The sequence below is a fragment of the Rattus norvegicus genome, chromosome 2 (genome assembly GCF_021556685.1).
Source record: "Rattus norvegicus strain SHRSP/BbbUtx chromosome 2, alternate assembly SHRSP_T2T, whole genome shotgun sequence".
NCBI classification, from domain to species: domain Eukaryota; kingdom Metazoa; phylum Chordata; class Mammalia; order Rodentia; family Muridae; genus Rattus; species Rattus norvegicus.
Window position 1 is genome coordinate 173585358 of NC_141535.1, and position 14643 is coordinate 173600000.

The 14643-nt window shown below is 39.7% G+C and overlaps 1 protein-coding gene across 8 annotated transcripts in view; it reads left to right on the forward strand.

Annotated features, from left to right (window-relative positions):
- Window positions 1–14643, forward strand: part of Lrba (LPS responsive beige-like anchor protein) — a 580781-nt gene that overhangs the window by 225660 nt on the left and 340478 nt on the right. For all 8 annotated transcript variants that reach the window (NM_001439655.1, XM_087627154.1, XM_087627167.1 and 5 more), the window contains 1 exon segment: window positions 12890–13056. In NM_001439655.1, coding sequence (NP_001426584.1) covers window positions 12890–13056 — 167 coding nt within the window.

A 14643-nucleotide genomic window follows, 5' to 3' on the forward strand; every position in this document is an offset into this window, starting at 1 on the left:
TGTTTATTTAGAATTTTACTTATTTACTACAAATAAATTAATTCTAGGAAGCATGTTTATTTTATTTTTCTGTATTAATTTCAAAATAACAAATGTTAAGTTTCTTTGTCACTAAATAGAAATTGAATTATTTAGCTCTCAAGACCATATTTACTGTTTTACACTCAGATATTTCTGTGCTGTTGGTGAGACGTTGCATTCTATAATTTATATGACACCTGTGTTCAGAAAAGCAGAGGTTGTGGTGGAGAAGTGTTCCACTCATAATACACAGAAGGACAGTTTTAGAGTTGCCCTTTATTTCTCATGCTCTAAATTCTAGTGTAGCTGAGGTTTAGGGTAATGTCTTTGTGGTGCCTCCATTCAGCCTTCAAACACTGATACCCGTGTCCCCACTTCCCTCAGCATGTGTACCACTCACGTGTCTCCCACATGCACCTGACTGAATAGCAGAGATTATTAGGAGTATTTGATGAGAACACCTTCGGTGCATACCATTCAGATATTTATGAACAGAGACAAGATCATTATATCTTTTAGAAACATTCTTATTTGTTTTCCTTTTATCATGTTTTAAGGTCAAATGTGACTGTAATGTTCTACAAGGAGACAGAGATTGATAATCAAGAAAGAATGGTCCTTTAATGTGATTTATATGTATAGATTTTATGTCAGATATGAAAAGTTGCTTTTTAAATTGTAAAGGAAGATCCATTAGAGAAGACTTTAAACCATTTTACTATTTAGCTTACCTGAGTCCTTGCTTTTAGAAATGCCTTTTCAGCAGACTTTGATAGGCCAGCAAATGTTTACTGTTGACCTATTTATAAAAAGCACAAATAGTCTCTGATAGGTTCTTCCTGCAAGTAAGGGCACATTTAGTACCGTTTAGTATGAAGACATCCAGTGCTTCATGGGAGTGCAGGGACCATTGACTTTTTCCCCCAACTTCCATCAATAATTTGACTCTCCACTCATCAGGTAAAGTTAGAAAAAGGCATGCAACACAGGATACAAGGAGTGTAAAGAATTCTGTATCCCTTTATTCTTCCTTTATCTGTAGGTTAACCTTGTAATCCTTGCCAGAATCTCTGAAAATGTCACTATCAGGTGACATTTTGCTGCAATGGAATAATAGTCTTCACTTAAGCTGCTGTCCAGATAATTTTCTATTTATTTATTTGTTTGTTTGTTTGTTTATACACTCCAGATTTTATTCTCCTCCTGGTTCACCCCCGAGAGTTCCAAATCCCATACCTCCTCCTGTCCTTCCCAACCCCCACACTCTCCCTTCCTGCTGTCTCTACAAGGATGTCTCCACCTCTTCCCCCACCCCACCAGACCTCTAAACTCCTTGGGGCCTCCAGTCTCTTGAGGGTTAGGTCATCTTCTCTGACTAAACCAGGACATGGTAGTCCTCTGCTGTATATGTATTGGAGGCCTCATCTCAGCTGGCGTATGCTGCCTGGTTGATGATCCAGTGTCTGAGAGATCTCAGGGGTCCCAGTTAATTGAGACTGGTGATCCTCCTACAGGATCGCCCCCCTCCTCAGCTTCCTCCAGCTTTTCCCTGATTCAACCAGAGGGGTCAGCAGCTTCTGTTATTGGCTGGGTGCACGCATCTGCCTCTGACTCTTTCAGCTGCTTGTTGTGTCTTTGGAGAACAGTCATGGTAGGTCCCTTTTTTTTAGCACCCTATAGCTTCAGTAATGGTGTCAGTTCTTGGGGCCTCCGCTTGATCTGGATCCCACTTTGGTCCTGTTGCTGGACCTTTGTTTCCTCAGGCTCTTCTCCCTTTCCATCCCTGCATTTCTTTCAGACAGGAAGAATTATGGGTCAGAGCTTTGGCTGTGGGATAGCAACCCCTCTGATTGTTCAAATCAGAATTTACAAAGTATTCTGTCCTGTGGCTTTTTTGTCATAGTCCTTTAACAAACATGAAGTGTGAGTTGGCATTTGATTTGCTTTAACCTAGTTCCTAATAAGTCTTATATTCTCTACATTGGCACTTACATAATATAACATAATTCACTTTTATCTGTTTTTAATATTTATTTTATTAATTCTACAGGAACACATTTAAACTTTTTATCAATAGTTAAATAAAATGGAATATTTTGTTCCCAAGCTAATTATTTGTTTTTACATTTAGATATTGTTGTGCTCATGTGATGTTAATAGCTAGTTCATAAGACACTGAAATTGAAAAACTAGAGTGATACGAAGTAGGAAATTCTACCCAAGATAAAGTGAAAAGAAAGTGCCTCTGAGCTTGTGCTCAGGTTGTATCCAGGACAACCGTCACTCCCTGCCCCAGGACAACCGCCAACCCCTGTCCAGAATCTTTCAATTTTTTCTTTTTCTTCCCAACTGATCTCACTTCAGCTTTCATGCACTGCCTGCTTCTCTGTCCTCCCAATGAATTTCATGGGGATTGTTTATAGGAGCATTGACATCTTTCTAATTATAAAACCACAGAAGAAAATGTCTTTCCCTCGGGGTTGGGGATTTAGCTCAGTGGTAGAGCGCTTGCCTAGGAAGCGCAAGGCCCTGGGTTCGATCCCCAGCTCCGAAAAAAAGAACCAAAAAAATAAATAAATAAATAAATAAATTTAAAAAAAAGAAAATGTCTTTCCCTCTTCTAGCAACCATTGGCTGTCTGTAATTCCCAGGGAAAGGTGGGGCAAGATGTTGAAGGACACAGCCTTGGCAGGTAACCATAGCTGCTAAACCTTGAGAATAGTGCCCCAGGACACTCTATCCCTTCATCTGCTTTTTCTTCCATGATGTTCACTGAGCCTTTCAGGGGGCGATGTAGGGCTAAGTATTCAATGGTCACATGCTCTTCTTCAGTGATAGATTCTTGAAATTAATATAATCAACTTGCTATACTTCATTTAGTGAGTTTAAACGTAAAGAGAAAGATAAAACTCAGGGGTGGGGGGCAGAGACAGAGAGAGACAGAGACAGAGACAGAGAGACAGATAGACAGAGACAGAGAGATTCAGGAATTTGCCAGTACTGTCAAGAAACACTAGCTAGATGATAGGTTAATCTGGGTTATTTTATTTCATGGTGATTTTTTTCTAGTCTCAGTCAGAAATCTACAATTTCTTTCATTTAAATGATTGTTAAAAAGTTACTTTTTTGTGTTTTGTTTTATTTTGTTTTAAATCCCTTGCATCAAAATGTATTGCTTCTCTGTTCTTCATTTGTGCTTCTGCTTCCTGAAAAAAAGGGTCCATTTTTTTTCTCCCATGAATAACTTAACCTCCTTAAAATCATCCATTGCTTCCTTATAACATGGTATATTACCATATACCATTTTCTTTATACACATGCCTATCCTTATATTTTGAGTTGCTTTTGGGGGAATTAACAAAAAACCCGATTCACACTGGTATGCAATGACCATTAGTTTACTGGATCTCAAAGAAAGTCTTAAAAATCAGTCTTATAAAATGAGGAAATGTAGGTCATTCTTTTTAAAAATATATTATTTTATCAATTCTTTGAGAATTTCTTAGAATGTGTTTTTTAATTTTTTTATTATATATTTCTTTACTTAACATTTCAAAGGTTATTCCCCTTCCTGGTTTCTTGTCCATAAGGCCCCATTCCCTCCCCTCCCCCTTCCCCCATACGGGTATTTCCCCTATATATCCCCCTTACTGTCACCCCCATATTTCCCTGCACTTGGGGTCCAACCTTGGCAAGACCAAGGGCTTCCCCTTCACTGATGCCCCAACAAGGCTATTCTCTGCTACATATGCAGTTGGAGCCCTGGGTCAGTCCATGTATAGTCTTTTGGTAGTGGTTTAGTCCCTGGAAGCTCTGGTTGGCTGGCATTGTTGTTTTTATGGGGTTGCAAGCTCCTTCAACTCTTTCAATATTTCCTCTGATTCCCCCCAAGGGTGTCCTGTTCTCAGTTCAGTGATTTGCTGCTAGCATTGACCTTTGTATTGGAGGTGCTCTGGATGTGTCTCTCAGGAGAGATCTATATCCAGTCCCTTTCTGCATGCATTTTTTAGCTTCACCAATCTTACCTAGTTTTGGTGGCTGTATATATATGGGCCACATGTGTGTCAGGCTCTGAATGGCTATTCCTTGAGTCGCTGCTCTAAACTTTGCTTCCATATCCCCTCCTATGAATATTTTCCCCCTTTTAAGAAAGAGTGGGAGCATCTGCATTTTGGTCATCCTTCTTCTTGAGCTTCCTGTGGTGTGTAGATTGCATCTTGGGTAATTTGAGCTTTTTGGTTAATATCCACTTATCAGTGAGTGGATACCAAGTGTGTTTTTCTGTGATTGAGTAACCTCACTTGGGATGATATTTTCTAGTTCATTCGATTTGCCTATGAATTTCATGAAGTCATTGTTTTTGATAGCTGAGTAGTACTCCGTTGTGTAGATGTACCACATTTTCTGTATCCATTCCTCTGTTGAAGTGCATCTGGGTTCTTTCCAGCTTCTGGCTATTATAAATAAGGCTGCTATGAACATAGTAGACCATGCATCTTTGTTGTATGTTGGGGCATCCTTTGGGTATATGCATAGGAGGGGTATAGCTCAGTCCTCAGGAAGTGCAATGTCCAATGTTCTGAGGAACCTCCAGACTGATTTCCAGAGTGGTTGTACCAGTCTCCAATCCCACCAACAATGGAGGAGTGTTCCTCTTTCTTCACATCCTCATCAGCATCTGCTGTCACCTGAGTTTTTGATCTTAGCCATTCTGACTTGTGTGAGGTGGAATCTCAGGGTTGTTTTGATTTGCATTTCCCTGATGACTAAGGATGTTGAACATTTCTTTAGTTGCTTTTTAGCCATTCGATAATCCTCAGCTGAGAATGTTTTGTTTAGCTCTGTACCTCATTTTTTAATAGGATGATTTGGCTCTCTGGAGTCTACCTTCTTGAGTTCTTTGTATATTTTGGATATTAGCCCTCTGTCAGATATAGGATTGGTAAAGATCTTTTCCCAATCTGCTGGTTGCTGTTTTGTCCTAATGACAGTGCCTTTTGCTTTATAAAAGCTTTGCAGTTTTATGAGGTCCCATTTGTCGATTCTTGATCTTAGAGCATAAGCCATTGGTGTTTTGTTCAGGAAATTTTCTCCAGTGTCCATGTGTTTGATACTCTTCCCCACTTTTTCTTCTATTAGTTTGAGTGTATCTGGTTTGATGTGGAGGTCCTTGATCCACTTGGACTTAAGCTTTGTACAGGGTGATAAGCATGGATCGATCTGCATTCTTCTACATGTTGACCTCCAGTTGAACCAGCACCATTTGCTGAAAATGCTATCTTTTTTCCATTGGATGGTTTTGGCTCCTTTGTCAAAAATCAAGTAACCATAGGTGTGTGGATTCATTTCTGGGTCTTCAATTCTATTCCACTGATCTACCTGCCTGTCTCTTTACCAATACCATACAGTTTTTATGACTATTGCTCTGTAATACTGCTTGAAGTCAGGGATAGTGATTCCCCCCAGAAGTTCTTTTATTGTTGAGTGTAGTTTTCCCTATCCTGGGTTTTTTGTTATTGCAAATGAATTTGCAAATTGCTCTTTCTATCTCTTTAAAGAATTGAGTAGGAATTTTGATGGGGATTCCATTGAATCTGTAGACTGCTTTTGGCAAAATGGCCATCTTTACTATATTAATCCTGCTAATCCATGAGCATGGAAGATCTTTCCATCTTATGAGATCTTCCTCAATTTCTTTCTTCAGAGATTTGAATTTCTTGTCATACAGATCTTTCACTTGTTTGGATAACGTCACAACAATGTATTTTATGTTATTTGGTACTATTGTGAAGGATGTCATTTCCTTAATTTCTCTCTCAGCCTGTTTATCCTTTGAGTAGAGGAAGGCTACTGATCTGTTCAAGTTAATTTTGTACCCTGACACTTTCCTGAAGTTGTTTATCAGGTTAAGTAGTTCTCTGGTGGAACTTTTGTGGTTGAATTTTAATATTTTTTCCCCTAGTTCCTACTGATTTACCCCTAACCTCTGTTTCCAAATTTATATTCTCATTCTCTCTCTCTCTCTCTCTTCTTCTCCTCCTCCTTCTCCTTCACCTTCTTCCCCCCTCTCTTTCTCTCTCTCTTCTTCTCCTCCTTCTCCTTCACCTTCTTCCTCTCTCTCTCTCTCTCTCTCTCTCTCTCTCTCTCTCTCTCTCCCTCTCTCTCCCTCTCTCTCCCCCACCCCCTCTCAACTCACAGAGTCCATTTTGTGCTGCTTATTTGCTCATAGGCATGGGGTAATTTACTAGCACATTGTTCATCTACTCAGTGAAACAACTTTAAGGAGAACTAACACTATATTTCCCAAAAGCTGTCAATTGTCAGTGCTTGAGGGTTCTGAGCCCTTTCCCAGTCCCTGATAGACTGTTGAATGCCTTGTCTTGTGCAGGTCTTGGTTCAGGCAACCACAGCTGATGTACGTCCTGTCGTGTCCAGAAGAAACTGCTTTACTCTGGTCCTCCTGACCTCTCTGTCTCTTACAATGTTCCCACTTCTTTTCTGCTAATGGTCCAAGCCTTGGGTTGGGGTGGGTGTGATATGCTGCGTGACTGAACACTCCACTAACACTTATTATCAACAGTTTAGTCACTTGTGAGATTCTGTATTAACCACTGTCAACTTCACAAAGGAACTTCTCTGAGATCTAAGGCATGGATTACTTTCAGTACAGAAATATTAATTTAGAGGGTCGTTTCACTAATATGTTTAGCAGAATACTAGGAGTAGATTCACCCCTGGCGTCTGTGAGCTCACCCAACCATGGTTTCTAGGCCAGATTTACATTATCAGGCATGTATTACTCCTCTGGAGCAGGCCTTAAATCTAATCAGAAAATGGTCCTTACCCCAGTAACATGTGTGATTCTCTTACAGCACTGGCTATGTCCCATCATGCTCGACTTTATTGTAATTCAGATCAGTAAGATTGTTGATGACTTTGACATCCCAGGAGCCCACATCACAGCGTTTGTTACTGTGAAAGCTCACCAGTAGGCAGGAAGCTTTCTGCTCAGTACCAACTTGATTGTTCTATGCCATGTGAGGCAGTGTGTTTCGGAATGGGACCTTAACATTAAGATCAGTAGCCTGTGCTGTTTGGAGGTCTTCAGGCAACCCATGCGTGCCTAACAACTTACCTGTTAGTGGGCTTTTTTTGGACGGGTTCTTTGTGGTTTTGGAGAATATTAACCCCCACCCCCACCCACATACGTACACGCCATTCACACGTATAAAATCTTATAGTAGTTTTCATATGGCTTTTAGACAACCTTAAAGCTAGTTATTTTCCCTAGCCCCTTCTACCCTCTGTTCCCCTCTCCCACTATCTGAACCTCCCATCATTAGTGATTTTCTAGGATTCAGATGTTTTAGAAGATTTTGATTCCATTTGGACTGAACACTACTTTTTTTCTGTGTTTGCCTTAGTTCTACTGTATTTGAGTTGGCCTCATCTTCAGGCCACCCCATCCCTTGCCATGTAGGATCGTGAATATTCAATGCTTCTGGAGATTTGTATTTGTTCTTCTGTGCACTGAGTGAGGGTGGGAAACTTATCTACCCAAACTCTGAACTTTACACTTCATGGAATAGCTACATTGGGTGACCCGGGCTATTTTGTCAGTGTGATGTGATCATTACCCAAGTGGTTAAGGACAGTCAGGACCCTTCTTTGTTGCTGGTGTTGTGGTAGGAGTTGGGTGTAAGTACAGCTTATCCAGAATCTGACTATCCATGTAATAGGAGAGGCAGGTAACCACAGTGTATAGCACCAAACTGCCAATTAAATGCAGGCTGTTTCTCAGAGGCTTTCTCTGTGTGTATGTGTGCATGTATATTAAGTTAAGGCTATGGGTTTTTAGACCAATAGTTTGTGTCATTGCCCATGCTTCTAATCATGATCATGAAGCATCTTAAATGTGATGCCTGGAGTGACAGAACTCCAAAGGATAGCAAGCGTTCGGGAACTAGAATATACCCAGTTACTTTAGGTGCTTTGGAGATTTGCCGTCTAACATTGTACTTTTCCAACTCTGACATACACACTATCACTCGGAGAACATAAGTCTTAGTATTTTGGGAACTAATTTACACATTGTTAATGTCACAGATGATTCTTTTGCTTCCAGTTCATTTTATTTGTATGATTTAAGAAGCCATTTTTATTTTTTGAAAAGTTGCTTAGTTTACTATTCTAAACTTAAAGCAAAACAAAAACAAAACTCCTGGGAGACATAACTACATATTCAGAGGAAATTCAAAAAATCATCAGATCTTACTATAATAGCCTATATTCAACACAACTTGAAAATCTGCAGGAAATGGACAATTTCCTAGACAGATACCAGGTACCGAAGTTAAATCAGGAACAGATAAACCAGTTAAACAACCACACAACTCCTAAGGAAATAGAAGCAGTCATTGAAGGTCTCCCAACCAAAAAGAGCCGAGGTCCAGACGGGTTTAGTGCAGAATTCTATCAAACCTTCATAGAAGACCTCATACCAATATTATCCAAACTATTCCACAAAATTGAAACAGATGGATCACTCCCGAATTCCTTCTATGAAGCCACAATTACTCTTATACCTAAACCACACAAAGACCCAACAAAGAAAGAGAACTTCAGACCAATTTCCCTTATGAATATCGACGCAAAAATACTCAATAAAATTCTGGCAAACCGAATCCAAGAACACATCAAAACAATCATCCACCATGACCAAGTAGGCTTCATCCCAGGCATGCAGGGATGGCTTAATATACGGAAAACCATCAACGTGATCCATTATATAAACAAACTGAAAGAACAAAACCACATGATCATTTCATTAGATGCTGAGAAAGCATTTGACAAAATTCAACACTCTGGATAAAACTCCTGGAAAGAATAGGAATTCAAGGCCCATACCTAAACATAGTAAAAGCCATATACAGCAAAACAGTTGCTAACATTAAACCAAATGGAGAGAAACTTGAAGCAATCCCACTAAAATCAAGGACTAGACAAGGCTGCCCACTCTCTCCCTACTTATTCAATGTAATTCTTGAAGTTCTAGCCAGAGCAATCAGACAACAAAAGGAGGTCAAGGGGATACAGATCGGAAAAGAAGAAGTCAAAATATCACTATTTGCAGATGATATGATAGTATATTTAAGTGATCCCAAAAGTTCCACCAGAGAACTACTAAAGCTGATAAACAACTTCAGCAAAGTGGCTGGGTATAAAATTAACTCAAATAAATCAGTAGCCTTCCTCTACACAAAAGAGAAACAAGCCGAGAAAGAAATTAGTGAAACGACACCCCTTCATAATAGACCCAAAAAATATAAAGTACCTCGGTGTGACTTTAACCAAGCAAGTAAAAGATCTGTACAATAAGAACTTCAAGACTCTGAAGAAAGAAATTGAAGAAGACCTCAGAAGATGGAAAGATCTCCCATGCTCATGGATTGGCAGGATTAATATAGTAAAAATGGCCATTTTACCAAAAGCGATCTACAGATTCAATGCAATCCCCATCAAAATATCAATCCAATTCTTCAAAGAGTTAGATAGAACAATATGCAAATTCATCTGGAATAACAAAAAACCCAGGATAGCTAAAACTATCCTCAACAATAAAAGGACTTCAGGGGGAATCACTATCCCTGAACTCAAGCAGTATTACAGAGCAATAGTGATAAAAACTGCATGGTATTGGTACAGAGACAGACAGATAGACCAATGGAACAGAATTGAAGACCCAGAAATGAACCCACACACCTATGGACACTTGATTTTTGACAAAGGAGCCAAAACCATCCAATGGAAAAAAGATAGCATTTTCAGCAAATGGTGCTGGTTCAACTGGAGGTCAGCATGTAGAAGAATGCAGATCCATCTATTCTTATCACCCTGTACAAAGCTTAAGTCCAAGTGGATCAAGGACCTCCACATCAAACCAGATACACTCAAACTAATAGAAGAAAAACTAGGGAAGCATCTGGAACACATGGGCACTGGAAAAAATTTCCTGAGCAAAACACCAATGGCTTATGCTCTAAGATCAAGAATCGACAAATGGGATCTCATAAAACTGCAAAGCTTCTGTAAGGCAAAGGACACTGTGGTTAGGACAAAACGGCAACCAACAGATTGGGAAAAGATCTTTACCAATCCTACAACAGATAGAGGGCTTATATCCAAAATATACAAAGAACTCAAGAAGTTAGACCTCAGGGAGACAAATAATCCTATTAAAAAATGGGGTTCAGAGCTAAACAAAGAATTCACAGCTGAGGAATGCCGAATGGCTGAGAAACACTTAAACAAATGTTCAACATCCTTAGTCATAAGGGAAATGCAAATCAAAACAACCCTGAGATTTCACCTCACACCAGTGAGAATGGCTAAGATCAAAAACTCAGGTGACAGCAGATGCTGGCGAGAATGTGGAGAAAGAGGAACACTCCTCCATTGTTGGTGGGATTGCAGACTGGTACAACCATTCTGGAAATCAGTCTGGAGGTTCCTCAGAAAATTGGACATTGAATTGCCTGAGGATCCAGCTATACCTCTCTTGGGACATATACCCAAAAGATGCCCCAACATATAAAAACGACACGTGCTCCACTATGTTCATAGCAGCCTTATTTATAATAGCCAGAAGCTGGAAAGAACCCAGATGCCCTTCAACAGAGGAATGGATACAGAAAATGTGGTACATCTACACAATGGAATATTACTCAGCTATCAAAAACAATGACTTTATGAAATTCGTACGCAAATGGTTGGAACTGGAAAATATCATCCTAAGTGAGGTAACCCAATCACAGAAAAACATACATGGTATGCACTCATTGATAAGTGGCTATTAGCCCAAATGCTTGAATTACCCTAGATGCCTAGAACAAATGAAACTCAAGACGGATGATCAAAATGTGAATGCTTCACTCCTTCTTTAAAAGGGGAACAAGAATACCCTTGGCAGGGAAGAGAGAGGCAAAGATTAAAACAGACACAGAAGGAACACCCATTCAGAGCCTGTCCCACATGTGGCCCATACATATACAGCCATCCAATCAGACAAGAAGGATGCAGCAAAGAAGTGCAGGCCGACAGGAGCCGGATGTAGATCGCTCCTAAGAGACACAGCCAGAATACAGCAAATACAGAGGCGAATGCCAGCAGCAAACCACTGAACTGAGAACGGGACCCCCGTTGAAGGAATCAGGGAAAGAACTCGAAGAGCTTGAAGGAGCTCGAGACCCCTTATGAACAACAATGCCAAGCAACCAGAGCTTCCAGGGACTAAGCCACTACCTGAGGACTATACATGGACTGACCCTGGACTCTGACCTCATAGGTAGCAATGAATATTCTAGTAAGATCACCAGTGGTAGGGGAAGCCCTGGGTCCTGCTAAGCCTGAACCCCCAGTGAACGAGATTGTTGGGGGCAGGGCGGCAATGGGGGGAGGATGGGGAGGGGAACACCCATAAAGAAGTGGAGGGGGAGGGATTAGGGGGATGTTTGCCAGGAAACCGGGAAAGGGAATAACACTCGAAATGTAAATAAGAAACACTGAAGTTATTAAAAAACAAAACAAAACAAAACAAAAACAACAACAACAAGAAAAACCCAAACAAAACGCCTACTCACAGAGCCTGAACTGTGAGTATTATATGTGAGTCACCAGGGAGCCTGCACAGGTCTGACCTAGGCCCTCCGTTTATATGTTACAGTTGTGTAGCTTGTCCTTCTTCAACTCCTAAGAGTGGGAGCAGGGGATCTCTCTGTCTCTTTTGCCTGGGTTTGGGACCCCATTACCCCCACAGGGTCGCTTTGTACAGCCTTAATGTGAGGGCAGGTACCTATACTCACTGCAACTTGATATCCATGGGGGTTGATATCCGTGGGGATTGATATGCCATGGGGGTTGATATGCCATGGGGGTTGATATGCCATGGGGCTTGATATGCCATGGGGGTTGATATGCCATGGGGATTGATATCCATGGGGGTTGGTTGATGTCCATGGGGGACCTACCCTTTTCTGAAGAGGAAAGGAGTAGTGGAGAAGGGCTCAGGAAGAGTGGGGGTGGGTGTGGAGAGTTGGAGGAGGATGTGATATATGAGAGAAGAATAAAACAAAGAAACAAACAAAAAAACCAACCACCACAACAATCAGCCACCAAACAAACAAACAAACAAAAAAACACCCAAAAGTAAAACCATCGAATCCTGGTTGTATAGTGATCTCATAAGTTGCCTCTTCTTAATTATGTTGTCTCATTACAAATGACTCTCTTGGAGGTGTCATGATTGTTTTAATATGTGAATTGGTCTCTTACTATTCTGTTTAAAAATTTCAGGATATTTGAATGAAGTCTAAACTCACCATAATTGTCTAGGGCAAATAATGTCTCCAAATTAATTTCATAGCAGTATTTGTTCTCTACTTTGTCTTAAGACCTCTGCAACCTCAGTTCATTCTGGCTTAATCCAGGGCTCAGCCTTCACATGTCTGGCTGTTTATCACTGATAAAATCTCTGTTCAACTGTTTACAACATCTGAGTGCCTCTTAATATTGACTTTAGTAAGCTGAATTAATCAATGTTTAATGAATATTATAAAATTAGCATTCAAGTTTTGGTTGGTTTGCTTCATTCTAAAACTTGTTTCATGATTATTTAGGTTTTTCACCTACATTTGTTTCCAACATAATTTTATTGATTGTTTGGAATCTTTACACAGTACACCAGGATCATGTTCACTTTGCTTGCTCCCAAGTCCAACGTGCCACCCTTGTGCCCTCCCCCAAAAAGAAAAAATATGCCCACATTCTTATAGTTAATTCATAAATCTTTCTCTTTTTTTCTGTATTCCAGTCACTGTGTGCTCAGTACTCTGCAGACAAAAGAGAAGAGGAGAAGATGTGTGATCATTTGATAAGAGCAGCTAAATACCGAGACCATGTGACAGCAACTCAGTTAATCCAAAAAGTCATCAACCTTCTCAGGGACAAGCATGGAGCCTGGGGGAGCTGTGCAGTGAGGTAAAGGAAAGCCTTGAGCGGGCGGGCCCTCCTGTGCTGGGGCCTAATAAGCGGCTTATTGTGATTAAGGCTAAGTGAAGAGCTGAGTTAAGCCTATGTTTCTACTGTGACTTTAACGCATTAAAGAGAAAATCTTTACAGGTATCTTCATTGATTATTTTGGGTACTAGTTCTTTCAAATTATTTTGAAAAAGAATTGTTCCTTCTCACTCATCTTACAGTGAATTTGTTAGACAAATTTGTTATTGTATAGATTTATAGAATCTGAGATAAATTTTTAGCGATTTTATATTTAACGTGTGTATCTCACAGATATAAAATCTAATTTGGAACTTTTCCAAAAAATTCAGACTTTCTTTTGATAGTTGACTTAAAAAGGTGACTACAATATTGTTTACTAGTATTCAGTAGCAGAGAGAGGGTCTGTAATGTTTGGTTGCAGGCATTGAGAGTCTCTTTTTGACGGTAAAATAGACCAGATTTATGATAGGAGGAACCATGTTTGTTTCTGCCTTTTTCAATACTACTCCGGTTGGTGTTATTTGAGATGATGGTCATGAAATGACTGGAATGGGTCAGTGGTTGTTGATGCCTTACAAAATCCAAAGGTGTTGGTCTCCCACCCCAACGTCCTCTCATGGTGTTTTGTGTTTTTTTTGTTTGTTTGTTTGTTTTTTGTTTTTTTTTTTGTTTTTTGTTTTTTTGAGCTGGGGCCCGAACCCAGGAACTTGCGCTTGCTAGGCAAGCGCTCTACCACTGAACTAAATCCCCAACCCCGTTTTGTGGTCCTTTAATGCTACATATTTGATAAGGTCATTTTCATACCAAGTACTGAGTAGATTAGGATAGTCCTTTAATGTACATGGTACATAGTGGGAACTGAATATGTATTTTTTAAATTTTTATTTCCCCCGAAAGAAACTATATGATTAAAAGTTTTTTATTTGATAACTTGATATTGTTTTATTGGTCTAGAAACTAAGTCCTTTTTAGTGATAACTATACATTTTTAGGCCAGCATTTTCGAACTATTAGAGTCACATATTTCTGAAATGACTTTACTGTAACAAGGTATCTTAAAAGATAAATGGACTGTAGACTATATTTATAGGAAATAACTGCTGGTTTTATAATAGGGTTGCTAAGAGGCATCAACTGTATTATTCTATACAGTTAGACATTAAATTCTCAAATTTTATATATACCCCCAATCCAAAGAAGCAAGCATTTTACAGTGTTTTTTTAAAATCAGAATAGGTGTTATAGTTTGACTTTTGAATAGATGTATTTTACATGCAGTCTGGTAACAATCTGTACGTTAATAAAATTTAACATTAGTGAATTGCTTTCTCTCTCTAAATCTTTTAGCTTACATTGTGTAAATTCATATTTTTCTGTCCCATGTTTGGCACACTTAGCTGCTCTCCGATACCTTTTCCACAGTTATCTTAATACTCTGCAGTCCATGACTAGTTCTAATTATAGTGAATTTGTGTATAGTGATGGTCCTCTTTGGCCATATAAAACGGAGTTGACAAAAGGCATGCCGGCTTGCCATTCTGTGAGAATGTCTAACCATTCACTGCT